Source organism: Dioszegia hungarica, assembly GCF_025882075.1.
Source record: "Dioszegia hungarica strain PDD-24b-2 chromosome Unknown MKK02contig_8, whole genome shotgun sequence".
Classification (NCBI taxonomy): Eukaryota; Fungi; Basidiomycota; class Tremellomycetes; order Tremellales; family Bulleribasidiaceae; genus Dioszegia; species Dioszegia hungarica.
In genome coordinates this window covers 4085589-4113046 of record NW_026515770.1, presented here as the reverse complement: position 1 = coordinate 4113046, position 27458 = coordinate 4085589, and the positions used below count along the sequence as shown (strand labels likewise).

At 56.6% G+C, this 27458-nt stretch overlaps 15 protein-coding genes across 15 annotated transcripts; 9 read left to right on the top strand and 6 right to left on the bottom strand.

Moving 5' to 3' along the window:
- Positions 1-166: 166 nt before the first annotated feature.
- Positions 167-706, bottom strand: MKK02DRAFT_45311 (uncharacterized protein; the record flags this gene model as incomplete). The annotated part of the gene is made up of 3 exons (XM_053093346.1): positions 167-389; positions 426-598; positions 650-706. 3 exons carry the CDS (start codon positions 704-706, stop codon positions 167-169), a joined length of 453 nt encoding a protein of 150 aa, XP_052946383.1.
- Positions 707-1292: 586 nt separating this feature from the next.
- On the bottom strand, positions 1293-1777 carry MKK02DRAFT_45310 (cytochrome-c oxidase; the record flags this gene model as incomplete). The annotated part of the gene is made up of 5 exons (XM_053093345.1): positions 1293-1342; positions 1424-1446; positions 1501-1536; positions 1615-1649; positions 1751-1777. 5 exons carry the CDS (start codon positions 1775-1777, stop codon positions 1293-1295), a joined length of 171 nt encoding a protein of 56 aa, XP_052946382.1.
- Positions 1778-2289: 512 nt separating this feature from the next.
- Positions 2290-4092, top strand: MKK02DRAFT_37211 (protein phosphatase 2A regulatory B subunit; the record flags this gene model as incomplete). Its single annotated transcript, XM_053089591.1, has 11 exons — positions 2290-2368; positions 2440-2537; positions 2584-2616; positions 2661-2778; positions 2824-3117; positions 3163-3327; positions 3371-3632; positions 3681-3864; positions 3912-3950; positions 3999-4018; positions 4068-4092. The coding sequence occupies 11 exons, from the start codon at positions 2290-2292 to the stop codon at positions 4090-4092; spliced, it is 1317 nt and encodes a 438-aa protein (XP_052946381.1).
- Positions 4093-4711: 619 nt separating this feature from the next.
- Positions 4712-7567, top strand: MKK02DRAFT_37210 (kinase-like domain-containing protein; the record flags this gene model as incomplete). Its single annotated transcript, XM_053089590.1, has 10 exons — positions 4712-5163; positions 5188-5275; positions 5309-5560; positions 6220-6480; positions 6526-6621; positions 6656-6814; positions 6866-6931; positions 6978-7299; positions 7349-7470; positions 7523-7567. The coding sequence occupies 10 exons, from the start codon at positions 4712-4714 to the stop codon at positions 7565-7567; spliced, it is 1863 nt and encodes a 620-aa protein (XP_052946380.1).
- Positions 7568-7702: 135 nt separating this feature from the next.
- MKK02DRAFT_45307 (uncharacterized protein) lies at positions 7703-8589 on the bottom strand (the record flags this gene model as incomplete). The annotated part of the gene is made up of 3 exons (XM_053093344.1): positions 7703-8361; positions 8408-8495; positions 8542-8589. 3 exons carry the CDS (start codon positions 8587-8589, stop codon positions 7703-7705), a joined length of 795 nt encoding a protein of 264 aa, XP_052946379.1.
- A 645-nt stretch (positions 8590-9234) lies between these two features.
- MKK02DRAFT_45306 (glyceraldehyde-3-phosphate dehydrogenase) lies at positions 9235-10753 on the top strand (the record flags this gene model as incomplete). The annotated part of the gene is made up of 11 exons (XM_053093343.1): positions 9235-9265; positions 9333-9402; positions 9450-9474; positions 9519-9542; positions 9592-9827; positions 9876-9987; positions 10037-10115; positions 10164-10228; positions 10279-10460; positions 10504-10618; positions 10667-10753. The coding sequence occupies 11 exons, from the start codon at positions 9235-9237 to the stop codon at positions 10751-10753; spliced, it is 1026 nt and encodes a 341-aa protein (XP_052946378.1).
- A 258-nt stretch (positions 10754-11011) lies between these two features.
- Positions 11012-14458, top strand: MKK02DRAFT_45305 (GC-rich sequence DNA-binding factor-like protein-domain-containing protein; the record flags this gene model as incomplete). Its single annotated transcript, XM_053093342.1, has 8 exons — positions 11012-11313; positions 11376-12444; positions 12490-12715; positions 12766-12959; positions 13011-13252; positions 13294-13618; positions 13666-13928; positions 13972-14458. 8 exons carry the CDS (start codon positions 11012-11014, stop codon positions 14456-14458), a joined length of 3108 nt encoding a protein of 1035 aa, XP_052946377.1.
- Positions 14459-14500: 42 nt separating this feature from the next.
- MKK02DRAFT_45304 (YKOF-like protein) lies at positions 14501-15106 on the bottom strand (the record flags this gene model as incomplete). The annotated part of the gene is made up of 1 exon (XM_053093341.1): positions 14501-15106. The coding sequence occupies one exon, from the start codon at positions 15104-15106 to the stop codon at positions 14501-14503; it is 606 nt and encodes a 201-aa protein (XP_052946376.1).
- Positions 15107-15247: 141 nt separating this feature from the next.
- On the top strand, positions 15248-17332 carry MKK02DRAFT_45303 (FAD-linked oxidase-like protein; the record flags this gene model as incomplete). The annotated part of the gene is made up of 11 exons (XM_053093340.1): positions 15248-15626; positions 15670-16009; positions 16043-16097; positions 16143-16192; positions 16225-16298; positions 16334-16447; positions 16500-16878; positions 16922-17012; positions 17061-17129; positions 17165-17260; positions 17309-17332. 11 exons carry the CDS (start codon positions 15248-15250, stop codon positions 17330-17332), a joined length of 1671 nt encoding a protein of 556 aa, XP_052946375.1.
- A 117-nt stretch (positions 17333-17449) lies between these two features.
- Positions 17450-18511, bottom strand: MKK02DRAFT_45302 (ricin B lectin domain-containing protein; the record flags this gene model as incomplete). The annotated part of the gene is made up of 4 exons (XM_053093339.1): positions 17450-17550; positions 17585-17974; positions 18026-18173; positions 18218-18511. The coding sequence occupies 4 exons, from the start codon at positions 18509-18511 to the stop codon at positions 17450-17452; spliced, it is 933 nt and encodes a 310-aa protein (XP_052946374.1).
- Positions 18512-19581: 1070 nt separating this feature from the next.
- On the top strand, positions 19582-20635 carry MKK02DRAFT_45301 (ricin B-like lectin; the record flags this gene model as incomplete). The annotated part of the gene is made up of 4 exons (XM_053093338.1): positions 19582-19913; positions 19956-20068; positions 20110-20496; positions 20532-20635. The coding sequence occupies 4 exons, from the start codon at positions 19582-19584 to the stop codon at positions 20633-20635; spliced, it is 936 nt and encodes a 311-aa protein (XP_052946373.1).
- A 221-nt stretch (positions 20636-20856) lies between these two features.
- MKK02DRAFT_33753 (uncharacterized protein) lies at positions 20857-22223 on the bottom strand (the record flags this gene model as incomplete). The annotated part of the gene is made up of 4 exons (XM_053088778.1): positions 20857-21624; positions 21667-21840; positions 21884-22063; positions 22113-22223. 4 exons carry the CDS (start codon positions 22221-22223, stop codon positions 20857-20859), a joined length of 1233 nt encoding a protein of 410 aa, XP_052946372.1.
- A 574-nt stretch (positions 22224-22797) lies between these two features.
- MKK02DRAFT_45299 (uncharacterized protein) lies at positions 22798-23840 on the top strand (the record flags this gene model as incomplete). Its single annotated transcript, XM_053093337.1, has 5 exons — positions 22798-22871; positions 22929-23102; positions 23151-23246; positions 23289-23627; positions 23663-23840. 5 exons carry the CDS (start codon positions 22798-22800, stop codon positions 23838-23840), a joined length of 861 nt encoding a protein of 286 aa, XP_052946371.1.
- A 221-nt stretch (positions 23841-24061) lies between these two features.
- On the top strand, positions 24062-25098 carry MKK02DRAFT_37207 (short-chain dehydrogenase/reductase SDR; the record flags this gene model as incomplete). The annotated part of the gene is made up of 7 exons (XM_053089589.1): positions 24062-24317; positions 24360-24382; positions 24424-24572; positions 24618-24766; positions 24817-24886; positions 24929-24989; positions 25057-25098. 7 exons carry the CDS (start codon positions 24062-24064, stop codon positions 25096-25098), a joined length of 750 nt encoding a protein of 249 aa, XP_052946370.1.
- Positions 25099-25594: 496 nt separating this feature from the next.
- On the top strand, positions 25595-27440 carry MKK02DRAFT_37206 (major facilitator superfamily domain-containing protein; the record flags this gene model as incomplete). Its single annotated transcript, XM_053089588.1, has 8 exons — positions 25595-25770; positions 25823-25963; positions 26009-26144; positions 26195-26352; positions 26412-26722; positions 26775-27044; positions 27089-27173; positions 27218-27440. 8 exons carry the CDS (start codon positions 25595-25597, stop codon positions 27438-27440), a joined length of 1500 nt encoding a protein of 499 aa, XP_052946369.1.
- Positions 27441-27458: the final 18 nt, after the last annotated feature.

Below are 27458 nucleotides of genomic sequence, written 5' to 3'. Positions count from 1 at the left end.
CGGACCAGCCCGAGCCTATTATCAGGGCCTGGGCCAAGGTGAGAGGCTGTAGCGTCTTGTACTGCATGCGATTGCAGTTACCTCGGCCATACACCTGAGCTCCCGAGCATCCGTCCGGCGGGCACTGATCCATCGGGTCCTAGTTGCACTTCATGCCCAATCCATACTACGTACCAACAGCCGCCTTGATGTCGGCGCTCAATCGCAAATCCGCGCCCACTCCAAACAGCTCCTCCAGCCTTTTACTCCTGTAGTAAAGTGGATCGACCTCCACCTCTTCACAATCTTTGAGAACATCCAGAAACCACGCATAACACGCGACCTGCCAGGCGACCCTCAGATTGGGTTGGATGAAGAATCCAGCCACAAAGCCTATGCCTGGAACGGAGCTGTTCATGATCAGCTGCATTCTGAACCTGGCTCACGTGACTACACCATCCCCCGCGATCGTCATGAGGTTCTCTCGATAAATGCGAACCGGAATACCAGCGATGCGCGAGAGGATGGTAAAAACCATTGTGCTGATCACGGCGAGGACAGATCCTCCGGCGAAGGGTACTGCGTCCATGCCGACGCCTGGTCCGATTGGGACTTTGGTCTGCTGGGTCAGCTGTGCTCGTGGGAAGGTCTCTTGACTCCAGCGACTTACGCCCGGCACAGTCAGAAGCCTTTCGAGGAAGCGCGAGTATCGGCGTGCCCAGATCATGGCGAATTTACAGCGCCAGCTTGCGCCTTCCGGTACTCTATTGCTCTACACTGGTGTCAGCGCTGCCTGTGAGGATAATAGAGTACGAACCAGTGGGTGCGCAGCAAAAGGTAACATCCTCGTCTCCCTTGACTTATGATACACCTTACACCTCTCCTCGAACTCGTCATATAGCGTGTCTAGCGTATCCTGAGCTCGCTGCTGAGGTATGTTTCGCTCTTTCAGCGCATTTGTCGTTTTTGCACTTGCCCCCTTGTATTTGTTACATGGTTTCACGGGGCAAAAATGACTGCCGTGGACTTTGCCCTTGGGTTGAGCTTGGCCCAGTACGATGCCGAGTAGATTGATGAACCACTGGCCCATAATGCCTGCAAGAGATGAGTATGATGGTGAGCTTGACTCGTCCCTCTGTCCGTTCAGTCCATCAACAGCATGAAGACAGGTCAGTCCTTTCAGCCCATCCCTGCCGGATCCTTTCAGTCAGAGCTCAAACCAGGAGAGGTGGATTGACGAGACATCACCATCCTCCTGACTTTTAGCCCTCGTGTTGCCCTTTCACGCCGAACCCCATTGCATCATCCCTCTACTATGCCTTGGCCGCGTCGTACTTTTTGTAGTATTCGTCACGCTGGTGGACTGAATCATCAGCGCTTGTTCACCTCTCAGCCTCTCTCGAAGCCCCCCGCCACATCCTTTCGTGACCTAATGCAAACATACCGATGGGCTTGTGCACAGTGTACCTAGCAAAATCAGCCATGGCTTCGCTATTTGTTGTGACTAGAAACAAAACTCACCAGAAGAGGTATCCGCCGGCGAATCCAAGACCGAGACTGCCAACTGTCAGCACCTCCTCCTTGCACACCAATGAAGTATGATCCTGTCCCATCTGACGATGCTGCCAAGCTTACCCCATTGACAGGTCGGTGATGAGCCGCTTGCGGAGCTGCAGGATATCAGCGAAAGTTCTTGCTGTGGCCGCCGAGCGAAGCGCTACGCCAGCAAATAGCGGCTGAGCTTTCGCCCAGTTCTGCAGGATTAACTTACCTTGCCTACGATGGGAGCGATGGGCATGGCTGATATATGGGTATGGGGTCGACTAAGGTGAGGGAGGTATATGAAGGAGAGCTGACTTTGGTTGGTCGGGCACAAACGGACGGAGTAGGCGGACAAGGGCTAATCGAATTGATTGGTTACCATTTACTAATAGCTATTAGAGTTTCATTAGCGGTACCAAAAACCTTTGTTGGCCTTTTTGAATGATCCCCCCTCTTTAGCTCCGCGTGTTTCGTCATGGGCGTTCCTCAACAGCTCCCCTTTAATAACTTGCAGCCAAGTGGAGCAGACAGACAGCCAGCCTATACACACTCTACCTATATACATACTGTACAGCTAATACTCAACAGCGTCAGCTACAGCTCTTACACCGCCCCTCTAATCCTCTCGCTAGCTCTTGCGCGTCTTGTTTCCACCAAGCATCGGACATCGTCAGTCACGCGCCCGAACCAAACCTTCATCTCCATTCCACGGCCGACTCAGCCTCACCCCTCTTCGCCGTAATCGACACTGGCTTTGTATGGCCCAGTATGGAGGCTGAGACTTCCGCACAATGGCGATTCGCCCAGTGCTTTGGAGACAAGGGCGAGGTGGATGATATAACGGAAGGTATGCAGCATAGCTATCCTCCCTTTGTCCCCCGGTATCTGGGGATGGGACGTGTGCTGATACACTCTCAGCCGACATAATCTCCACAGTGGAATTTGACCACACGGGAGACTATCTCGCGACTGGAGATAAGGGTGGTCGGGTTGTATTGTTTGAAAGAAACGAGCAGGTACGTGCTTGAGCTTTGGCCGGCGCGATGACGCTGACCGCCGCAGAAACGGGGATGCGAGTACAAGTTCTATACAGAGGTATGTAGTACAGTTCATAGTGGTAGGTAGGCACTGATTGTCAGTTCCAATCACATGAGCCGGAATTCGATTACCTTAAATCGCTCGAGATCGAGGAGAAGATCAACCGGATCAAGTGGTGCAAGAGGCAGAACTCGGCTCATTTCCTCCTCAGCACAAATGGTACGCTCATCCTCCAGTAAAATCAGTGCCCCAGCTGACATGCAGACAAAACCATAAAGCTGTGGAAGGTATTCGACAAGCAAATCAAAGTGGTAGCAGAAAACAACCATTCGGACGGCTTTCCATCGGGAGGAGCCAATGGGGCCCAGCCACCTCTACGCTTGCCGAAAATGACCACTCACGACTCTATCACCGCCGCTGTCCCTCGGAAAGTCTATGCCAACGCCCACGCATATCACATCAACTCGATATCCGTCAATTCGGACGGGGAGACGTATATCTCGGCGGATGACTTGAGGATCAACCTGTGGAACCTGAACATCAGCGATCAGAGCTTCAGTGAGTGTCTCTCTGCTCGTGCGGAGAGCAAAACTGACACGGCAGACATTGTCGACATCAAACCCGTCAACATGGAGGAATTAACTGAAGTCATCACCGCTGCCGAGTTCCACCCGATCCACTGCAACCTCTTCATGTACTCTAGCTCAAAGGGAACCATCAAGCTCGCAGATATGCGAGAGTCGGCCCTTTGTGACGCTCATGCGAAGTGTAAGCTACGAAGTCCGCGTCCGGGAAGCCAGCTGACCCACAGTGTTTGAAGAGGAGGAAGATCCGACCCAAAAATCCTTCTTCTCCGAAATCATCTCGTCCATCTCGGACGTCAAGTTCTCCAAGGACGGCCGATACATTCTCTCCCGCGACTACCTCACCCTAAAGATCTGGGACATCGCCATGGAGAACAAGCCGGTCAAGACGATAAACATCCACGATCATCTCCGGCAAAAGCTGTGCGATCTGTACGAGAATGACTGTATCTTTGATAAGTTTGAGTGTACCTTTAGCGGGGACGGAGAGTGAGTTTGTGTTTAGCTACGAAACGAAGGGCAGAGCTGATGAGATAGTTCGGTGTTGACCGGCTCATACCACAACTACTTCCGGATCTATGATGTCAACACCGATAACGATGTGGTGCTTCAGGCGGATAAGTCGGCGTTCAAGGCAAAGAAGGTCGGCGGGGCGAGGGGGAAGACACCAGGAAAGAAGGAGGGGCTGCAGACGGAGGGTATAGACTTCCAGAAGAAGATTGTGAGTTATAATTCCCTGTCGACTGGGTGCAGAAGCTGACAATGTAGCTACACGCAAGTTGGCACCCACAAGAAAATACCATTGCTGTGAGTTGTCTCTTCCTGTTAGCGCATAGTTTCAAGCTGACGCTCCAGATTGCGGCTACGAACAACTTGTGAGCTGCCATCGTCGTCGCCTTTCTCCAGGATTCAGCTGATATCCAGATTCCTGTACTCTACGCTCTCGTAAATCACCCGGTGGCAGCCCACTCAATCATCCCAAGATCCACCTTTCGGTACCTCCACCCCTTTCCTCACGCACGAACACTACATACCCACACCACCTTCACTTTACGCATTCTCACTTAGACGAACGAAGAGATCATTACAAGACCAGAACCCCTCACTTGGCGAGCCGGGGGAGAGGGGAGATGACAGCAGGAGAGAGCAGAAGAATGTCGCGGAGAAGTAGTAGATCGGTTTATCACGCCGACTCCAAGATGAATGCAGTTGTCAACTTTTGTCCGGCAGAAGTATTCAGCAATGTGTGCGCTTGCGGCCTGTAGGCAGTGTTCTGGCCCGGCTGGCGCATGCAGCGGGTCGACGGTGAAGATGCACCATTTACATGCATATACACCGATCGCGCTCATCACATCAGCAGCAACAGGCCCGTTACGTAAATTCGGAGGCGCGTGTAAACAAACCCCCTTCGCCCTTGATTTCTTTTCCGAACCTTGACGTTGCCCTTCTCTATCCTTGTCCACCTATATCTACGCGCTGCCAACACACACTCGTGCTTGTGACTCCACTACCTGAAACAACGCATCCACAACTACGACGTCCAGGCAGGAGTACCTGCACACTACGCCATGCCGGCGGCTACTCGTCAGCCGGACATCGCGTCTGCGTTCGATGACCTCAAGCTTGAGGGCGAGGACGAATCCTTTGAGGTCCAGGTGCCGGACTTTCACTTTGACTGGGGAGTCGTGACGGATGATCGGGCGGCCGCTGCGTCCGAAGCGGAGGAGAGGAAGGGATCACACTTCTCATCCAATAGCGGGCGGACCGGACACGCAAAAGCGGGAAGTGGGGGAATACAGGGGTCCGAGCGATGGACGTCCCCGGCTCTCTCCAACGCTCTCAATACCCCTCCTTCCGCGCGCGGGGGATCACCAGCGTACTCCTCGGCGTCGTCTGCACATATCATGGGCCTGACGGACGCGTCGACCGTCTCGGGCTCGAGCCTCGTCCCGACGCCACCATACGCCCCGCTCGGGCGGGGATATATGCCGCGCGCTTCTGGTGGGAGCGAGGGGGACGGGTCGGTCCAGCCAGATAGGGTCAGGCGTTTCCAGCGTGTAGTGTCGGCGCCGGTAGCAAGGATGTCGCCGGCCCCGCTTATAGGGGAAAGGACGAGGGAGATGGACGAATCTGTGAGTGATAGCTGAGGGTTGAGCTGAGAATAGCTCGCCTCCACGTCGACTTATCGCCAACATACAGCGACACTGCGGCCGACACTGGCTCATTCGACCTCGTCCAACGCGGTCAATGGCGAGCGGGAACCAGCGGCTTCGGGGCAGACGTACCAGACCCCAGGGCTGGCGGAGCGGACGTTGGGTCATTCGACAGCGGCATCGACGAGCCGGCGCGTGGGTGGATTGTCGCGCTTTGGTGGGCCGGCCAGAAGAGTGATCCCGCCCGTAGAGGAGCAAGAAGGCGTGGAGGATCTCGCAGCTGCTCCGTCTCTGATTAGTGAGTGACCAGTCGGGGTAGGGCTGATATCAGATTCCCCTCAATTACAAGCATCGCGCGCATCCCCTCCGCCCAGGAATCACTCTCGGACAGCCCGAACCCGCTCCCCCGACCCCAACTATGATCATCTTCACGATTCATCCCCTCGATCCGCCCCATCCCCTGTCCCCTATCTCCCCGACTCTCGGGCCGAGCCATCGCCCCCTCCATCATACAACCCCCTCCATCAGGCCTCTCCACCGCTCGACCGCCCAATACGCTCTGCAGACAGGTACGGCGAGCAAGAGAACCGGCCTGTCCGGTCCGCTGCGCACAGCTATGCCGCGTCCACCTCGGCGATCCAGCGCGTGCCGCAACCACTCCAGCCGGCGCACATGTACTCGCGCAGCTCAGACCACATGCTGGAAGAAGGCGGGAAGATTCTGCATCGGAGTCCACCGCAGCTAAGGAGCGGGAACCCCGAGATGGTGCCTTCGAGAGCGGCACCGCGCCCGGTTGAGCCCCCACCCAGTTCCACCGCGAACACGATGCCAGCTCAGCCTGTGGCGGTCGCTCCGCAGGGAAAGCGGTCTTTCATGGTCAGTTTCGCTAGCTCCGACAAGGTGAAGCAAAGCTGACGCTATAGGTCAATGGAACTCCCTATGAGCGTATCGGCACACTAGGCAAAGGCGGCTCGTCAAAAGTCTACTCGGTACTCTGCCACACCACTCGAGCGATGTACGCCCTCAAGCGCGTAGCGCTCGATCGGGCGGACGCCGAGGCGTATCAGAGCTATACGAACGAGATTGAGCTGTTGAAGCGGTTAAGGGGACATGATCGGATTATCCGGCTCATCGATCATCAGATCTCGTTTGGGCCAGGGAATCGGCCAAAGATACTCATGATGGTGAGCTGCCAGGATCCTAGAGTTTGAGAAAAGCTGACGCGGTAGGTCATGGAGTGTGGAGAGATAGATTTTGCCGCTCTGCTAGATGATCAGCGGGGCAAACCGCTCAATATGAACTTTGTGGGGTTGTACTGGCAACAAGTGAGCTTTGGGTCTGGGCGGAGCTGACGAGTAGATGCTGGAAGCTGTCCATGCGGTACATCTGGAGAACGTCGTTCATACCGATCTGAAGCCGGCAAACTTTGTGTTGGTGCAGGGCAGGCTGAAGATTATTGATTTTGGGATAGCCAAGGCGGTTGCGAATGATACGGTCAACATCCAGCGGGATCAGCAGGTAAGCTAGCACTGCCCCATCCACGGTGTGAGCGATTAGCTGACATGGTAGATCGGGACGGTGAATTACATGTCGCCCGAAGCTATACAACGGATGAACAACCAGAAAGTCCTCAAGGTGAGCTAGGTACCCCAAGACTTGAAATGTATAGCTGATGTTCCAGCTATCATACCCTAGCGACGTCTGGTCACTCGGCTGTATCCTCTATCAAATGATATACGGCTCCCCTCCCTTCCAGCATATAGGTGGCGGCCCGTTACCCAAGATGAACGCTATCGCGAACGCTTCGCACATTATCGATTTCCCCACGCACGCCGTACCCAAGCCTACGCCGGGGCGAGACGAGGGCGCAGCGGCAGAATGGTCCATCCGCGTCCTGCCGAGCGCGATTGACGTGATGGAGCGGTGTCTGAAGTATAGGAAGGAGTTTAGATTGACTATTCCGGAATTGCTAGAGCATGAGTTCTTGAAGCCTAGGATAGACGGTGAGTACTCTCTTGGCATACCGGGATAGGGGAGGAGCTGACGTGTCAGGTGAAGCAGGGTTACCTGCCGGCGCGACGAGTATCACCCCGCAGCAGATGGCGATGCTGGTGAAGTTCATAGTGGAGGTTCATGGAAAGAAACCGTTACCAGAGGGGGATACGACGGCATCGGTGAGCTAGCTCGTTATAGATCGACCTGCAGAGCATTAAGCTGACAGCGCAGGATCTTTTTGAGCAACTGGCACAGCAAAACTCTCGGTCAGAGTGAGGTGGACACTCGCTATCAACCATTTGTACCGGATCTATACATGCATTATAGTCGATCGTTATATTCTGTACATACAGCTGGCCAGCTCAGCAGGTGGTACATAGCATCCCTAGACTCGCTCCTTCTGAACCCGCCCTACTGGTAGTCCCGCACAAGGTGTCCCCGCTCGTCATACGAGTACGAGTGGGCGTGGTGGATGGTCGCTGTCTGTGCTTGGGCGTACCCCAACCCGGAGAAGTGTGTAGTGGCCATCGATGCGGGAGAGCCAATGATGGGGCTGAGTCGACCGCCTGGTTGACGGATATTGAGCATGTTGGCTTGACCGATGTCGAGCTCGGCGTCGTCAAAGCCCTGGCCTGGCCAGAGACCGACGACGGGAGTGTACCCTACGCTCTTGGGACGGGAGATGAAGGCGGATGACTCCATTGGAGGGGACGGAAGGGGCCGTTCCGACAGTACAGGGCTGACGAGGTGAGGCGAGCGCGCGGCAGATGCCGGCGCAGGAGGAAGGAGGTGTCCGTCCGCCGAGAGAATAGGGAAGTGGAATGTTTCGGACGATGTGGAGGAGAAGGACAAGCCAGGGGATGGCGGGGAGGGCACGGTAGGAGAATTGATAGGTGACATGTCGAGGTGGGAGGGGCCGTTATTCCGACGAAGGTGCTGCGAGCCCCAGCCCCCGAGGAGAGGCGTGTGGTGCGCTTCCGACATGGACTGAGCGTCCGAGGCGTGCGACCGGCGCTGCCGCCGCCGGCGGACGAGGTAGGTGATGCCCAGACCAAGGATGACTGCTCCGCCTGAGAGTCAGCACAGCGGACAGATCCGCCGAAGAGAAGAGCTCACAGAAAGCCCCGGCGATAGCGATGTACATCTTGTCCTCCTTGGACAATCCACCGCACAGCTGACCCTTCCCGTCGTAAGTGGGTCCATTCTGCCTGTCAGCCGAGCCAGGAGCCAAGTGGTAGCAAAGAGCTCACCATTTCGCCCTCGCGGTAAGCGCAGCTCGCCCGCTTGAAGATAGGCATTATGATCTGGTTGCTCTAGGTGGATTTTACAGGTGAGGAGCGGTGAACAGGTGCGGAACAGTGTAGATGGAGGGATGGAGGATGGGTCAGAGGGATTCCCGTCAGCGCCCCCTTCCTCTTCGCGAAATCAGCCGCCTCGTCCACCTCCACTTGAAATGACGCAAAAAGCGGACTCCGAGGTGTGACATGCCCAACTCATGGGACATGCCAATCTGACCGAAGACGGACCCGTCGGACCGTCCTTACGGTGCGCGAGTGGCAGTGTGAGTGTGGCACTTTCAGATCAGCCAGCTTATACCATGTTCCCGTCGCATCCTCGCATGAGCACCTCTAAAGACAGTCGGGTGCATTCGCACCTGATGCAGGTGAGAGCGACAAGTCCGACAGGTGCTCGCTGTTTGCCACCCGACAGAGCCAAAGGACGGGTGAGAGCGGGAGCCACTCTTATCCGCTCATTCGGCGTTTTCGGGTTTATGATTCCGTTGGGGAATGCGTTCAGCCCAGATCCCGTGCCTGAATAGAGTCGCTACAGCTAAAATGACGTTCCTCTAGCAACTGCCGCTATCTATCTATCTCTCTCTCTTCTCCATACATCTTTCTATCTCTTACTCACCCCTTACACTACCTAAAAACACACTCATCAAAATGGCTGTCAAAGTAGGAATCAACGGTTTCGGTGCGTAGCGAAATTCGCAGCCAGAAGTCTGCCTTTGGAGTGGAGCAAAAAGCTGAAGAACGTGCAGGCCGTATCGGTCGTATCGTTATGCGTAACGCCATTGAGCACGGTGACATTGAGGTCGTTGCTGTCAACGAGTAAGCTAGCTCTCTGCGTCCCGCACAAGGTCATAGCTGACAGTCAGCCCGTTCATTGACCTCGAGTACATGGTATGTCTTGCTTTGTCGGCAGAGAGCTCAAGCTTACTTTTTAGGTTTACATGTTCAAGTACGACTCTGTGAGTTTACGTGGGCGCACTCGCATGCAGACTACAGCTGACTCCTCAGACCCACGGCCGCTTCAAGGGCGACGTGTCCACCAAGGACGGCAAGCTCTACGTCAACGGCAAGGCCATCACCGTGTTCGGCGAGCGTGACGCTTCCAACATCAAGTGGGGAGAGGCCGGCGCCGAGTACATTGTCGAGTCGACCGGTGTCTTCACCACCATCGACGCTGCCAGCGCCCACTTGAAGGGTGGTGCCAAGAAGGTCATCATCTCGGCTCCTTCCGCCGATGCCCCCATGTAAGCTGGCTACACCCTCCCCCTGTGGAGTAAGCTGACTCCTGATAGGTTCGTCTGCGGTGTCAACCTTGACGCCTACAAGCCCGAGTACAAGGTCATCTCGAACGCCTCGTGCACCACCAACTGCTTGGCTCCCCTCGCCAAGGTCATCCACGACAATGTGAGCTAATGACCCGTCCGTAGTCGAGGCATAGTAGCTTACGATCTAGTTCACCATCATTGAGGGTCTCATGACCACCGTCCACGCCACCACCGCCACCCAGAAGACCGTTGACGGTCCTTCCAACAGTGCGTGCCAGATCTGTATATGGGATCCTCAATGCTGATTCTTCGTAGAGGACTGGCGTGGAGGCCGAACTGCCTCGGCCAACATCATCCCCTCGTCGACCGGTGCCGCCAAGGTTAGTTCAAGACTGCCGTCATTTTGCAGAGCTTAAGGCTGACATCGCAGGCCGTCGGCAAGGTCATCCCCGCCCTCAACGGCAAGCTTACCGGCATGTCGTTCCGTGTCCCCACCGCCGACGTTTCGGTTGTCGACCTTGTCTGCCGCATCGAGAAGGGTGCTTCCTACGAGGAGATCAAGGCGGTCATGAAGAAGGCCTCCGAGAGCCCCGAGCTCAAGGGTATCCTCGGGTATGTTTATTGCATCAAAGCAGTGGGCCTCGCTGACAATCAGCTACACTGAGGATGAGGTTGTCTCGACCGACTTTGTCGGCTCCACCGAGTCGTCCGTCTTCGACGCCAAGGCCGGTATCTCGCTCAACAACAACTTCGTCAAGCTCATCAGCTGGGTGAGTGCAATTCATTTCGAGGGGAAAAGTCCGCGCTGATGGAGACAGTACGACAACGAGTTCGGGTACTCTCGCCGTGTCTGCGACTTGGTCGCTTACGTCGCTGGCGTTGACGCCAAGGCCGCTTCCGCTTAAGCGGGTCGGTGTTTTGTTTCCCATATAGAGGTTTGATATCGATGTAGCATGCAAAAGTGCTTCGATCTGTAATAGTGCTGGTACTATGACTGCTCTATGCTGGACAGTGTGTGCTGCGTGACATGAGCATGGGATTGCACGGGGGACAACAGTACTCCACACCGCATTCCTCGTAGCGGCGTTCGCCGCTAGCGAGCACCTCAGATCCCATAGAGTCGAAGCCAGTACCTCAGCCTTCTGCACCTTTCATCACTCACAATGCCTCGCCGGAAGAATCAGTACCTGTCCGATGGGTCTGACTCAGACGCCTCTGCTTCAGGCGGTAGCGACGGCGGGTACAATTCGCAAGAAGACGGCGATTCCCGGGCTGAACGAGCGCTGTTTGAGCAGAACAGGGGCAACAAGCGTCAAAAGACGAATGGGCGGAGTGGCAAGGATTCGGCTTGGGAGGGGATATTTGGAGAAGGAGATGATGAGGGTCCAAGAGGAGGTGGGAGGGGTGTAGGCTCGAGGAGAGGAGGAAGGGGCGGATTTAGCTCTGGGAGGACAGATTGGACAAAGTGAGTTTTGTTGCCACCGCTCTGTCTAAGATGGAGGGGAGGCTACTGGAGCTGACAAGCAGGCCGCCATCGTTTGTACCGACCGGTTCTGCCTCGACTGTGCAGCCTTCCGCTCCCACCCTGGAGGAGCTGGTCGCTCGTAATATCGCAGAGGCAGCGAATGAGGAGGACGAGGGGGAGGAGGAAGAGGACGACAGTGAGGATAGCGATGATTCGGATTCGGCGCCCGCGTCGCCCCGGATCCGGGAAGACGAGGACGAGGATGAAGGGAGAGGCGCGACTGCAGGACTGGGCGGAGGCGTGCGGCTCCAGGGCTTAGCAAGGCCAGCGGAAGACGCTCAGCCACCGGCCACGGCGAAAGTCGGACGAGGCGGTATTGGGTCATCATCACGTGGCGGCAGTCGTGGTGGAATTGGCTCAGCATCTCGCTCGTCAGCTGCGGCAGCTCCTCCGCTCGTTGAGGAAACGTCTCAGCCTACGTCCGGGACTAGCACGCCACGCGGTGGGCTCGGCTCGAGCAATGCACCTCCGCAGTCCATGGCCGCTACGTCGTCGTCCAGCACGCCTGTGGCTTTTGGCCGCTCGGCCAATATCTCCACTCCTAGCACGACCTCCGGTGCCCCTCGAGCTCAGCGGTCCTTCGTCACCCGTGCAAGTGACCCCACGCCCGTCGCCACTACACCCCTCACCGCGGCTGAAGCCGCCCACTTTGCCAAGATCGAGAACGACTACGGAGCCAAGCTGCTCTCCAAGCTAGGCTGGGCGCCCGGAAAGGGTCTCGGAGCCAAAGAGGACGGTCGAGCTGTGCCTGTCGCTGCAGGCAGAGTATTGCGGGGGCAGGGTATCACGAGCGGTGTGCGGACAGAGGACAGTAAGCGCGAGGCCAGGCGGAAAGGGGAGATTGTATCGGATAGCGAGGACGAGGAGGCAGAGCGGAAGAAGGGTGCAAGGAGAGTTGGGAAGGGCAAGCATGGCAAACAAGGAGGAGAAGCAGCGGGGGAGCAGAGCTGGAAGAAGCAGCGCAAAGTCAAAGTCAAGGTGGAGCACAAGACGTATGAGCAGATCGTGGCGGAGGCGAGTGATCAGGCTGCTTCAGGAGTGGAATTGGTGTTGGATGCGAGAAGCGGGGAGGTGAGTCATGTGGTCTAAGCAGTGCGGACGGAGCTGACTGTGCAGATGAAGGAAGTCCAGTCACTGGCTGGGTTGTCGTTGTCTAATTGGACACCGACCAGCGACAACATGCAGCTCCCGGAGCTCCGGCATAATCTCCGCCTCGTCATGGACGCGACCAAGGCGGACGTGGATGCGCTCGCTAGGGAAGGAAAGACGGTGGTGGAGAAGCGAAAGTGGGCAGTCAGGGAGGAGCACCTGGCTCGGAAACGAGTCGAGGACGCTGAGAATCGTGAGTCATTCACCCCGTTCTTGCAAATAGACAATGAGCTGACATGACAGGTGTAGCGCGGCTTGAGCGCATCCAAGAGTCCGTCTCTGCGGTATCAGCCATTGCCGCCAAGCCGAAGGCAGCGGATAGTACATTGGACCCCCTTGCTGGATTCGCAGAGAGCTTCACCTCGCTGCTGAGCTTCAAGGAGGAGTATCGGACAATGGCGCTGGACGAGGTGGTAGTCGGTGCTATTGCCCAGACTGTCAGTGACACTGTTTGTGTCTATTGAACGAGTGCCAAGCTGATATTGCAGACGAAACAAACCTTTGCGGATTGGGATCCTCTCGATATCTCGACCGACTCCCTTCTACAGACCCTCAAGCGATGGCGACACGCCTACAACCTTCCTCGATCAGAAACGGACGACTCCAAGATGGTCATCACTAGCGCGAATGTTGTTGCGGGCGGAAGCATGATTCAGGCTGAGAGACTCATGACGCCTTGGGAAAGCCTGCTGTGGACCCTCTGGCTACCTCGCGTCCGATCCAGTATCAAGTAAGTCCAGTGCATTGTTAGGAGGCGCCGCTGACTGTCAGTAATGACTGGAGTGCCTTTCACCCACACTCGGCTGTTGTCTTACTCGAATCATGGTCGCCTATCCTCCCACCCTTTATCCGCGATAACATTCTGGACCAGCTTATACTACCCAAAGTCAAAAAGGCGGTCGAGGAATGGACACCGAAACCCTCTCGTTCCGGCAAAGTCCGGTCATTGGCCGGTGTCATATTCCCGTGGTTACCACTCCTGGGCGCGAGGATGGAAGATGTCACGGAGATCGCGAAGCGGCGGATCAGGGCCGTGTTGCGGAGCTGGACGCCCAAAGACGGGGTACCTGCCGAGCTGGAAAAGTGGCGTAAGGATGTCAGTGTCACCATTATTTGAGAAAGGACTGGGCTGATGACCCTCAGATGTACAGCTCGAGCGATTGGGACAAGCTCATGCTCCAATACGTCGTCCCGAAGCTCGGCCATACCCTTCGGGAAGACTTTGTCATCAATCCCGCCAAGCAAGATATGGTACCGCTCGAAGAATGGGTGTTGCCTTGGCACACCCTCTTGCGATCGTCCATGTTTGTTCACCTACTCGACGCGGAGCTCTTCCCCAAGTGGATCGAGATCCTCTATGTCTGGCTCGCGAGTCCAGGATGTAAGCCTGACGAGGTGGCCAGCTGGTATGTTCCCCTCTTTGCTGTTAGTATCGTCGCTAACGACCAGGTTCACCTGGTGGAAGAGCCGCTTCCCTGCTCCGATCCTCGAGATCCGCGGGGTCCACAATGCCTTCAAGCAGGGACTCGAGCTCATGGACGCCGCCATGCGCCTTGGCTCGTCCGCTCCCGACCGACTCGTCAAGCCGGTCTACAAACCCCTCCCAGCCACAAAATCCAAACACCTCGCCCACAGTCGGCCCTCCTCGCCCGCTCCTATCCGGCTCCCAGCAGAACCCACCGGCACTACCGGACCTACCGAAATCACCTTCCGGTCTCTCGCGGAGGAAGCGGCCGCGGCTCGGGACCTCATCTTCCTCCCTCTTGGCCGGTCGCATGCTCAGACTGGCAAGCCGCTGTTCAGGGTGGCGAAATCTGTGGATGGTAAGGGAGGCGTCACAGTGTATATCGGGGACAATGCGGTATTCGTACAAGGAGAAGACGGGGGCTACAGAGCGGTACAGTTGGAAGAGATGATCAGAAGGGCGGGGGGGTAGTACTGGATGCAACATGGACCCATACTGCCTTGCTCTGATGCATCACTCCCTGCCTCTATGACTCGGACTGTTTACCGAGATCGTCAGATGTGACGCTACGTGCTGTACACTCCCTCCAACCTGTATCCACCCCGCCATCGCCGTCTCTAGCAGCGTCCCCACTTTCCCTTCTAGCCGCGTGACCGACTTTTCCGACTTGACGAATGTCCCATTCCCCACCGCATAGTCTATCGCCGCGTAGATATCCCGCATATGATCCGCCCCCGCCGTATCTGTCAACGGGTACAACGCCCACTCCGCCGCTGCCCATGAGCCCTCCTTGTGCGCCTTGGGAATGTCAACGACGCGTGGGACGACGGGACGCTCTGATGAGATGGCGCCGGGACAGCCGCGGAAGAGGTGGACGGCGATAGAGGAGTGGGCGCCACTATCTGCGACGTGGGTGGTGAGGTCGACGAGGTAACGGAGGATATCGGCCTCGGAGCCGCCGATATAGGTGCTGACGTCTCCGGTTTCTACGATGAGGTTGGATGAGTCGACCGCGCGCAGAGCAGAGAGGATTATCTCTACGTAGCGATCGGACATGACGGAGAGGGTGATGCGCGCGCCGACACCGAAGGAGAGGGGGCCCGCTAAAGGGGTTGACATGGTCCTTGAGAGCGAAGATGAGGCGTAAAGTCAAAATCTAGGTCAGCTACGGTCCGGTAATTCACGGCCGAAGGAGGTCCACCCAAGAAAGGTATCGGTCAGCTACTGACATCCTCCCTTCTCCATCTTGCTCATCACATCATGTCGCGGATACTAGGCAGAGCGCTCCCCTGCGCCAGACAAGCTATCCCTGCGCACCGACAGCTTGTCAGCCGGACGTACAGCTCCCGCCCAGCGTCCGCCCGGGCGCTTCCAAGACTAGCGATCTTTGCCGGATTCACAGCCGCGCTTGCAGTTTCCAGCTTCGCGTTGGGGTCGGGCCCCGTCAGGGCGGAGTCGCTGGCTCCCGGACCGGGAAAGCAGGATCTACTGCCGAAGAAGGAGCCGAAAGATGGTTATGCGACAAAGGAGGAGACACTAAAGGCTATCGAGGTGTTGAGGGGGAAGCTGAGGGAAGATCAGGTCACGGTGGATGAGGATGAGCTCCTGGGGCATGGGCACTCCGCCAACACATACCACTGTAAGCGCCACGAATATTGCTGAGAGTGAGGCTGACTAGGGAGCCGCGGCCAAGCCTGAAGTTGTCATCTACGCGGAGTCCACAGAGGACGTCTCGACAGTTGTCAAAGTAGCAAACCAGTATCGGATCCCCGTCACACCCTTCAGCGGCGGCACTTCGCTCGAGGGTCACATCACCTGTCCTTATGGTGGCATCTGTATCGACTTGTCCCGTATGGACAAGATTGTCGAGGTGCACGAGGCAGACTCGGACGCCGTCGTTCAGGCGGGAGTGCAGTGGGATGCGCTGAATGAGGAGCTGCTGGAGAGGGGGATGCAGCTGTTTTTCCCGCTGGATCCGGGGCCTTCTGCATGTATTGGAGGAATGATGGCCACGGGCTGTAGGTGAGTCGCTAGGAAGGTAGAGCTGATGCCCAGTGGGACGAATGCGGTCAGGTATGGAACAGCAAAGGGCGAGTGGTTCTTGAACGCTGTGAGTACAGCTTCTGCCTTCCACCAAGCAGTGTCTGATGCTCAGACTGTGGTTCTCCCCGATGGCGAGATCATCAAGACGAGGCAAAGATCAAGGTGAGCTTTCAGGGAGCAAGAGCTGATGCCAGAAAATCGTCCGCCGGGTACGACCTGACAAAGCTCTTCATTGGCGCTGAAGGCACATTGGGCATCGTGACAGAGGGTGCGTTACGAGCTGGCTCGGAGCTGATGGCTCAGCTACCATCAGACTGACCCCGCTCTTGCCTACTCGTGTGGCTGTCTGCGGCTTTCCTGGCGTAGAAGAAGCAGTCCAAGCCGTCGGCGAGGTGATCAACCGGGGCGTACCAATCCGTATGTCCCGCTCCCGCCGGTGCTACGTCTCTCTTGACCAGCTGACAACCAGAATGTGTCGAGCTCTGCGACACCCTCATGATGACCGCCATCAGCAAATTCGGCAACGTCACCATGCCACTCCCTGAGCTCGACGCGATCTTCTTCAAGTTCCAAGGTCCCACAGATGAAGCCATGGAGGCGAGCGCCAGCATCGTCGCCGAGATCTCGAAAAAGTACGGCGGAACGGGACTGGTCTTTGCAAAAGACAAGGCCCAGAGCGACGAGCTATGGCGCGCGAGGAAGGCGGCGCACTGGTCAGCTATGGCGCTGGTCGAAGGCGGCACATGCTACAGCACCGACGTCTGCGTGCCGGTTAGCAAGCTCCCGCAATTGGTCAGGGAGACGCAGGAGGATCTGAGGAAGCATGGGATCGTCGGGCCATTGCTGGGGTGAGTCGATAAGTATCAGTAGAGCGCAGAAGCTGATGATCAGACATGTCGGAGATGGAAACTTCCACGCTGCTTTGATATTCAAGAACGACGTTCCGGGCGAGTTCAAGAAGGTGGATGATGCTGCGCACCGCGTGAGTCTGATCTTCATGGGTCTACCACACTTACAAGCTAATTCGCAGATGGTGGAAAGGGCGATCGCGCTAGAAGGGACATGTACAGGCGAACATGGTGTAGGCATTGGCAAGAGGGTAGGTCGTTCCTGCGGATGCAGGCTGACGTTTAGATGTACCTGCGCTCAGAGCTGGGAGACGGTACACTGCGCGTAATGAAGACGCTCAAGAATGCGTTAGATCCAAAGGGAATCATGAACCCCGGCAAAGTAAGTCTAGCGTGCTGAAGCGGTGTAGCCTGGAGCTGATACGCTCAGCTGTATCCAGATGATATTGACTGATACTCATGTGTCCTAGACTAATCTTGTAGCATCATATCTACAAGCACTATATGATATGAATGTCCTTGCTTACTGTCCTCGGTGCTTATATGTATTCTGATTACTTGCTACATCACCCTACGAGGTGATGACAAACTGCTGCTGGGGGTCGGGGTTCGAGCACTCCCAGGTCTGAACAACGGACGGCTCGTCCGCCTTGACATCAAGGCACTGGTTGTCTGCACATCAGCACTGCTCAGACCCGGAACTTACTGGTCGCCCGAATCAATCCAGCAAAAGTCGGGCTGAAGCTCTGCTGAGCGTAGCCACCGCACGACCAGAGCTTGAGTGGGATGCCGTTGGCCGGGTTGGATCCGGCGTCCAGGCAGTACTGGGTGTTGATGAGACGAAGCCCGTTGTTGGTGGAGTACTCGAATGCATTGGAGGAAGAGCTGACGCAGGAGCCAAGAGTGACTGGCGTGCCGTCGCTGGGGGTGCCCTGGGCAGTGAGACACTGGTTACCGAACTTGACCTGGTGACCGGCGGCGGGGGTGGCGCTGGCGGAGGCAGAGGCAGAGGCAGAGGCAGAGGCTGAAGCTGAGGCGCTAGTGGTGGGCGAGACCGTAGTGGTGGGTACAGCAGAGTTATTATCAATGTACCAGACTACTGGATCAGCTTGAGTCCCGGCTGCAGCTGGGGACTAGGAGGGCTCACCTTGGTTGGTGTTGCCAGTGGTGCACTGGTAGGTCTGCACGCCGTTGTCCCCCTCGTCGAGACACTGAGTACCGCCAGTCTGGGCGATCCGGTTGTCGTCGGTAAGGTACCAGGTCTGCTGAGGGGCGCCTGGGTACGACTGCCAAACCTGAGAACGTAAGCTAGAGCGAGGAAAGACTAGATTAGACTGACCTTGAGGGCACCATTGTTGCCCGGGTTCAGGCCGATGTCGAGGGCGAGGTCGAGACCGGGGACGGTGATAGATCCACTGCCTCGGTTGATGAACCACGTGTTGGCCTCAACGCAGCTCTTGGTGATGACCGGGGTGCCGTTCGCGACGGGGCCGTACCGACCAATGTTCTGAGCGTCTACAGCCAGACAAAAGCCGTCTCGGCCGGACCGAATGAGGGTACCGTCTCGCTTGTTGATGGGGCTGGCGGAGGCAATGGCCAGGAGGGGAAGAAGGGCGAATAGCTGGGATAGCATATTGAGGCTGGTATGGGAGTGTGGAATGGCTGACTTGGGTGTATCGTATGGGAGGTGGTGGTGTGGGTGTCAGGTCTTGGTTTCTGTTCGCACCCCTTCTTATACCTCGGCAGGTGTCGATGCGGACCTTGCGGCTATGCTATCCGAGAGGCTTTCGGACCGGTGCGGCGCTGCTGACGTAGCCCCGCATACCGCTCCTGTGTCAAGCTGTACCTATGCAGTACCCAATAAAGTACAGCTTCATCACGTGGGCGTCCGGGAAGACTCATCCGGAAGTACAAGAGAGAGACATCCACTAGTGAGATTGTATAGCAATGTCAATGTCAGTTATGACGTCTTAGCTCTAGCCAGCTCTCGAGCCGCTTTCAGATCTGGCTCGGCAGCGATAGAAGGTGTGGGGTGCGACGCGGAGGCGGAGAGCTAAAGGCGGGGAGACTTGTCTTTACGTCAACAATCTATTCATAGGTCATCGAGGAACCCGATCCGGTCTCATACTTTGCGGAATGAGGAGGCGGACCGGTGCAGCGTGAGCGGTAGCATGCGGGCCTGCCGTCAACTGGCAAAGGCCGGTGCGGCGGATGATCAAGGAGGGCCGAAGTTCATTTCGGATGTCCGGGACATTGGACTTCGGGTGAAGAGGAGCCGTCACCGTGTGCGCCAACTGATGCCCGCGAGGGCTATGAGTGGGCTATGTGTCTCACATCCGAGGATGTAGATTGTGGGACCGAGATTTTACCTGTTGGAGCAGTGCTCGAGCAAGCTCGAGGTGGACTACGATGACGCACGTGCGGGCGCAAGCTGTTGACCAAATCCCGACCGATGAGGTCCCGACTGGCGCGTCCGCATTGGCAGGTCTCGAGTGCGACATGCTCCACCGCTGCAATGCCGTGGGTATGCGGTGAAGCTGTGCGGACCGTTGATACCTCAGCTCTGTGTCAGTCTATTCCTAGACCACCTTGGCACCTCCGCCGACTACATAAAGGTCGGTACTGAGTCCCACCTACCCACCACTCCACAAGACATTCACTCATCTCAACTCTCAACACAAACAGCCTATTCACTCAGTCGTCATGCTCTTCACCTCCGCTGCCCTCGCCCTAGTGGCTGACCTCCCCGCTCTCGCTTCCCCTATCCAGAAGCGCTTCAACAACGTCAAGATCCGGGCCGGCCGTGATGGCACTTGTCTGAGTCTGCCCCCGCTTGCATCCCAGCCCCTCGCCAACGGCAACCCCGTCTACAAGCGCAACTGCGCCGAGGCCACCTCTTGGAACATCGAGCGAGGATCGGGGTCTATCACCGTTGCCAACACCGCTGAGTCATACGCCCTTGACGCTGGTGTCAATCCTCACAACAACGTGGCCATGAAGATCTGGCAGTCATACCCTGGTGCCACCCAGCAGACGTGAGTGTTCCAGTGAGTGCGGGGGCTTTGTTGACTTTGCAGCTGGTACTACACCGATGACAACCGGATCGCCATCACCGGCGGTGATCAGTGCTTGGACCTCGGTGACAACGGGCCTCAGACCTATCAATGCACTCCAGGCAACACCAACCAAGGTAAGTCTTTCGGCACACTCTGGACGCGAGCTGACAACCAGTGTGGTACGTCGACAGCGGCAATCCTGCACCTTCTACCACGGCATCATCATCGGCCATCCCTTCCGCGTCCAGTACCTCTGCTCCTCCCCCAGCTCAGACCCCTCGACAGATCCGGTACGTCTATGGCGACTACGGATGTCTTACCGCCTCGGGCACCCCAGCGGACGGTACCCCTGTCGTTCTCGGCAGCTGCGAGAGCTCTCCCTCCAACACCTTCTACATCAACCCCCTCAGCGTGCCGCAGCTGTTTGGCACCAACTACTGCCTGGACGCCGGATCCAACCCATCGAATGGCACCCCGCTCAAGCTCTGGACTTGCGGTGCATACCCTGGCTATCCTCAACAGAAGTTCCGGCGCATCCAGAGGGGCCTCGTTCAGACTGCCAGTGAGTACTTAGGCTGTTCCATCGCTGATATCTAGACAACCAATGCCTCGACATCAAGGCGGACGAACCCTCTGTCGTGCAGACTTGGGAGTGCTCCATCCTGGACGACCAGCAGCAGTTCCAGTTCACTCCTTATTAGCTTCCTCCACGTATGATCTGGGTAAAGGACAATGTCACACATAAATATAATGCTTCACTTAATATGCAACGAGATCTGCTTTGATGTCATCGTTAGCTTGAGCTGCGTGTCGCATCAAAGCCAGTAATGACAAGCAGTGAGATGCTATCAGCATAATCAGCACAGGTCGCCGTGGATAAAGACAGACAAGCACAGAAAGTCTGCCCTGAACGAATCGATCACTACGCCTCCTTCACCGCACTCTGCACCTCCCCTCTCCTCCCGGCAATCAACCCCCTCAATGTCTTCAAGCCCAACAACACGCCTTGGTCCGGTCCTCCTCCTTCCTCCAGCCAGGTATGGGCAAAGTCAATCAACTTGAGCACAACCGGTGGGCACCGCCTCTTCTCCCTCTCGTCCGCCTTGGGTCCGTCAAGATCGTCGCTCTCCTCCGAGCCTTCCGAGTCCGTCTCCTCGTCTTCGAGAAGATCCATCAAGTCGTCATCGTCTTCCGGCTCGTCAGAGACGAATTTGGGAGGTCTGGAGTCGAGCCGGTCCAGGGCTGCCGCAAGCCGGTCGGCATCCCCCTCGTACACGACCAACACACTAGCTCCGACAAAGCGGATCTCCAAGCCGGTGAGCAAAGTCTCCAGCTTGGAGAGCTCTGCATCGACGATGTCCAGCACGCGTAGGAGGAGCTTCGGTGGAAGGGCGTGACCGGCATACTCTTTCGCTTCGTTGTTGCCGGTAAGAGGGGTAAGAGGAAGGGGTGGCGGCTTGGACTCGGCGCTAGAGGGAGCGGAGGGGACAGGTGGAGCGAGCTGCGCATTGCCAAAGGTGGACGAGGTGGAAGTGGTGGGTGCAGGAGAGGGAGGAGTGACGAGCGATGGGATGTGGTCGGTAGGGAGGGGGAAGTAGCGGACCATTCCGCTGGGCAGCTGCGAAGCCTTGATACCCTTGCCGAATGATTTGGGGGTAAGGATGTAAGATTGGGTGGGAGCGTGCCAAGTCTGCTGATCAGCCATGTTCCTCAGACCAGCGATCAAACTCACCTGACTCCCCGTGAGTCTGAGACCCGTCTTCTTCGTGGTCGTCTCCCTTGCGTTCTTCTCCATCCGCTCCTTCTTCTCTTCCGAGGCGGTCGGCTCATGCAACACAGTACCGAGCTTGGCGTCGAGGATAGAGGGGTGCGTGAAACCATGAGAAAGGTTCTGGATGACGACCGACTAAGAGATCAGCTCGCCTCTCTGACGAAGATCAATGACTCACCTCGGGGATCTCTGCCTTCTCTGGGATATCTGCCTGGAGCTGGCCGTTACCTTCCAGCCGGCCCTCAAGCCTCAGAGTACCGAAATACTTTGGGATAAACGGCTTGAGCTTGGAGAAGGGGGACGAGCGGGGTGTTTCGTTGATAAGCTGGTAGAAGGCGATCTCTTTGGGCAAAGAGGGCTGAGATATCAGCTACAGTCGTACGAAGCCGCGGTAGTACTTAGCTCACTTTGATGACGAGACTGCCGGACGCATCGCTCATGACGCCTTGATGACCGGCCACCTGGTTGAGCAGGGGGGTCGAGGGCTGCCCCAGAGCGAGGGCTGATGCTGCTTCCATAGTGAAGGTTGACTCTTGATATCTGTCCGGTTGTCTCTATAAGACTGTCAGGATGAGGGGGATGTATGTTGTGGATGGTCAATGCGTTGGGAGAAGAAGCTTCAAGCTTCAAGGAAGCTGGACACGGACGCGTGGTAAACGCGCGAAGGCGGAAGCAAAACGCATTCCTAAGGAGGAATGTGGCACAGTGGCGCCAAGCCCTTGGCCGACCTGCTCTCATGGCAGGTGCTAAAGCGATGGACGCTCACGCCTTTCCCTGGTACGTACGTCAGGCCGGGTCAAGCTTGGTCGGCCTTGCTGAGTGGCTGTGTTGCCTATCCTAAGTCATCGTCATCGTCATCATCTACGGAGATCTCCGCGCCGTGCCTGGCGTGCATTCAGATGTGTACGTACCGAAACCGACATGTCGCTGCGCGGGTCTCTTTCTTGTCCAGCCCCTCCAGCCCCCTCAATACTATAAATTTCGGGCTGGTCATGAACCTCACCATCATTTGTACATCTATCAGACCCAAACTACCTTTCTGGTGCACGACCCGCTCGCCACCCCTCGATCATATCCCGGTCAACATCCAACATGCCCCTCTCATTCAAGGACCGCGTCCGCCGTGCTAGGACAGCCATCAAGCTATGGCCGCTGAAAGTTATCGAGTGAGTACATCTTTTCTCACACGAGCTTCCCAACAAGGGTAAGGGGCTGACAGCCAGTCGTTTCTTTGGTGACTCCTGGTCGGTATCGACCGACGAGGACGCCGAGCGTCTGCTCCGCGAGATCGACGAGTACACTCAACACATCGCTGTTAAAAAGGCCATCAAGGAACAGAGGCGGGCTTTTGAGCTCAGTCGCCCTTGGTGGGAGAGGGACGGACAAGTGTTAAAGACGTGAGTGGTTCATCTCGATATATTGAGCAGCAGCTAACAACCGCTCAGCTGCAAGCTCCTCCCGGTCCCCCACCGGATGCATAGTCCTCCTGCACACACGCAGAGGTCCCTCCAGCTCGTCTTCAAGAAGGACACCCATACCAAGTAGGTCCCGCCTTCCATCCCGTGAGCGATACTGATCAGCAGGGTCGGAACCACCCACACATTTCCTCTTCTCATCGCCGAGGCCGATCAGCACACCGAGCAGATCGAGAGATTCGGCATCGTTCCACACATCGTCGTCACTGCCGAGCTCCACGATGTCATACCGAGGACGCATCACACACCCCTCATGGTCCCCTGGGCGCCCCCGAACGTTCCTGGTACGACCCCTGGCGATGTCGATCTCGACGGACACGTCATGCAGTGGGGTATCAGCTTCACTCCCGACCATGACCTGGATGTGGCGGCGCGGGTGGCTTTCCGTTACCAAGTCCCGATCCCTTCCCGCTTCGTGGGCACGTATCGCAAGTGGTCGATCAAAGAGTGAGTGATGACATGCCTCCAGAGCTGACTGTCAGTCTGCCCCCACCTCCCGGGTCCGACTTGTCAGGGTCCTCCAGCTCGTCCACCCTCCCAGACGATGCGATCTTGACTCCGACCCAGGGTTCGGCGAGCCTGGAGAATATGATCGTCTGCCTCGACGCCGATGGGACTGGCGGGAAGGGAAAGGCGGAGCTTGTCGATGACGACGAGTAAGGTTTCAGGCGGAGGCAACGTCGACTCTGTACGATAGTAGCATATAGAGGATGGTGCCCAGCCTACAAGTAGAACGATTACATGGAGTTGCATCGCTGTGTAGTTCAGCTCAGCTTTGCTGCATCGACTGACTTTATGCCGCTTAATGCCGGTTATATCCGGCTCAGCGGCATGGCCGAGCTCACGGCCGAAAGGCCAAAGCGTATTCCCTCCATCACATCATGACCTCTATCACACCCATCACACCTGGTATCGCCCTCGTCACTGGCGCTTCGTCCGGTATAGGACGCTCGGCGGCAATAGCGCTGCACAAAGTGGGATGGACGGTCATTCTGGTCGCGCGCAGGAAAGACGCGCTGGAAGACGCTGTACAGCTCATGAACGAGGGGGGCGGGGAGCGAGCTCGGGCCTTACCTGCCGATCTATCGGTTGAAGAAGAGGTCCTTGCTGTCTTTGAGACTATCAAGAAAGACTATGGTAAGCGTCCCGTATCCGGAGAGGATGAGCGCTGATTGGTAGGACGACTCGATCTGCTCTTCAACGTCAGTTTTCTCCTCTTGATTCAAGCCAAGCTGATGATCAGAATGCGGGAATGGGATCACGCAAGATACCGATAGAAGAGCTACCCTTGGCAGAGTTCCGTAAGGTGATGGAACTCAACGTGACGGCCAGCTTCATATGCGCTCAGGAGGCGGTCAGGTTGATGAAGGCGCAGAGTCCAAAGGGCGGTCGGTGAGTGGTGACCATTCATCTCGCGTTGATCCAGCTGATCGATAGGATTATCAACAACGGCTCGATATCTGCATACACTCCGCGTGTCTTCTCTGCCCCATACACAATGTCCAAGCACGCCATACTAGGCTTGACAAAATGTCTCGCTCTGGACGGAAGGGCGGACAACATCGCTTGCTCGCAGTTAGATATTGGTGAGCCGGGCAACTGAGTTCTGATTAACAGTACTGATGCTTATCTGTAGGAAACGCCAACTCTGGTATCCACGGGACGACCGAGATGCTTCAACCTAACGGTAACAAGCAAGCCGAAGAGTGGGTTGCTTTCCCCTTTCTTCGATATCGCTGACTGAACAGACAATTCCACGTCGATTATGCTGGGCAGGCCGTGCTATACATGGCTAGTTTGCCTTTGGGTGTGAACATCTTGAACCAGGCGAGTCTCCCGATAGGTGGCCCTGCGACAAGACAGGCTGAACGAGCAGACACTGATGGCAACTACCATGCCGTTTGTAGGTCGGGGATGAGGGTGGGGAAACGGGAAAACGGTTGTATCACAGATCTCGAAGGCATTTGTCTCAACTCCGCTTGCTATGCACCTCTTGCAGACGTGTCGTGCACCGTAGCTGCCATCTTGGACCATATCAGGCCCAAACTCCAAGCTCTTCCAAGCTGCCCCACTGTCCGTGCGCGCGCCTGTAGCCGGGTCCGAAGTCCGGGCCGGTCCACTGCCAAACCCGAACGGCCGAATATCCGGGGCACATTCAGGGTCAACGCGGGGTCGCTCGCTTACGGCTATTCCAAATTGTCTTCGTCTTGCGCCTTTGACTCGAGAGAGCGAGAGAGAGATGGGGGGGAAGCGGAAGAGGGGAGCGAAGGCAGTCAGAGTATCATCAACTACCTCACATTCTTCTCGCCAACCGACAATTAAGGTCTCATACTCATCGTAGAGGCGTTCTCGCCAAACGACAATTGACGGCTTACTCCTCGTAGCCTCCTCGTAGGGGCGTCAAAAGCAGACAGATGTCGACCGATCTGAAAAAGTCTCTCAATGAGGATGGGGTCGTTAGTCCAGGGGACCATGGCGGGCCGAGCCACAACACGGTGGACAAGGCGGTCTTTCGTCGAGCTCTGATGAAGCTGGACCTCTTCCTGCTACCAGCAGTGACCTTCATCTACTTTCTGAACTTTCTGGACAGGTGAGTCCTCCTCGTTCACACCTCGGGGAACCAGTGGCTGACCCCCGTTCAGGTCCAACATCGGGAATGCGCGACCAGCAGGACTACAGACCGACCTGGGTCTGTCAAACACACAGTACTCGATCGTACTCACGGTGACTTACGTTCCGTACATCGCCGCTGAGCTCCCCTTGACGCTCGCGATGAAGTGGATGTCAGTATCCAAACGACTGCCAACGGACTGCACTGACGATAGTAGCGGTCCCAACATCCTCATTCCTGCTCTTGTCGTCTCCTGGGGAATCGTCACGACCTTCCAAGGCTTCGTGTCAAGCTACGAGGGTCTCCTCGCTACCCGCTTCTTCCTTGGTCTCACAGAAGGTGCCATCCTACCAGTATGTCTCGAGCTCTCCTGCTACAAGTGGACCTTGACTGACTGGATCAGAGCTCCATCGCCTACATGTCGACCTTCTACTGCCGAGCCGATTTAGGCAAGCGCGTCGCCGTCTTCTTCTCGGCCACATCTCTCGCTGGAGCGTTCTCTGGTCTCCTCGCGGCCGCTCTGCTGAACATGGAGGGATTAGGAGGCAAGAGAGGGTGGCAGTGGATCTTCATCATGCCCGCCGACCTTTTGGCATCTTTGAGAAGAGCTGACACAACAGAGAAGGACTCATCACGGTCGTGTACGGTGCCATCGCGTTCTTCATCCTTCCGCGGGATGTACGAACAGCTCGATACCTCAACTCTGCCGAGAAGGAGGCCATTCTCCTGGCGCACGAGACCGACCGACAGATGACCGAGGACCGAGAGGCATTCAGCTGGTCCGGATGCTTCAGCGCGTGCAAGGAGCCTCAGACCTGGTTCATGTTCCTGCAATTCTTCTGCAGTGGAGGCACGTCTTACCGTAGCTGTCAGCGGGGAGGTCAAGCTGATCTCTCAGTCATGCTGTACGCCCTCGCTTTCTTCGCTCCAAGTGAGTTGACCGTGGCGCTTCGAGCTATGACATGCCTCAGCTGAACCCTCAGCTATCGTTCAGGCTATCGGCTACCGCGGCACCGCGATCCAGCTGTACTCGGTCCCACCGTACGCCTGCTCCGCATTCGTTGCCATTGCTGCCTGCTGGACGTCCGACTATCTCAAGCATCGCGGATCATTCGTTATACTCGCTTCCGTCATATCGCTTGCTGGATACGCAATGTACTATACCAGCACTAACACGAATGTGCTCTACGCGAGTCTATTCTTGCAGGTCATCGGGGCGTACACTGTCGCACCGATGCAAAGTGTCTGGATGGGTGAGTGATCTGCGCTTAGGTCCGAATGATGCTTACCCATACAGCCAACAACCTCGATCCCTTCTATCGCAGGAGCACGGCCATCTGTCTCGGCTTTATTAGCACCAACTCGGGCGGTATCCTGTCAACGTGAGCTGAAGCCCATATTTCTGGGATACAGAGCTGACCTACAGGTGGATGTTCCCTACTACTGAATCACCTCGATTCCAGCGCGGTACCTCTATCCTCCTTGGTGTATCGGCGGCACAGGCTGTATTCGCCGCGATGAACACCGCGTACTTGCACTTCCAGAACAAGAAGAAGGAGCGGCTGTTGGCGGAGAGAGCGCAGGGTAGCGGGGCGGAGGTTTATGATGGGACTGGTAACAGGAGTCTGGGGTTCAAATACATCACATGACGCTGTAGTGCGAAATTT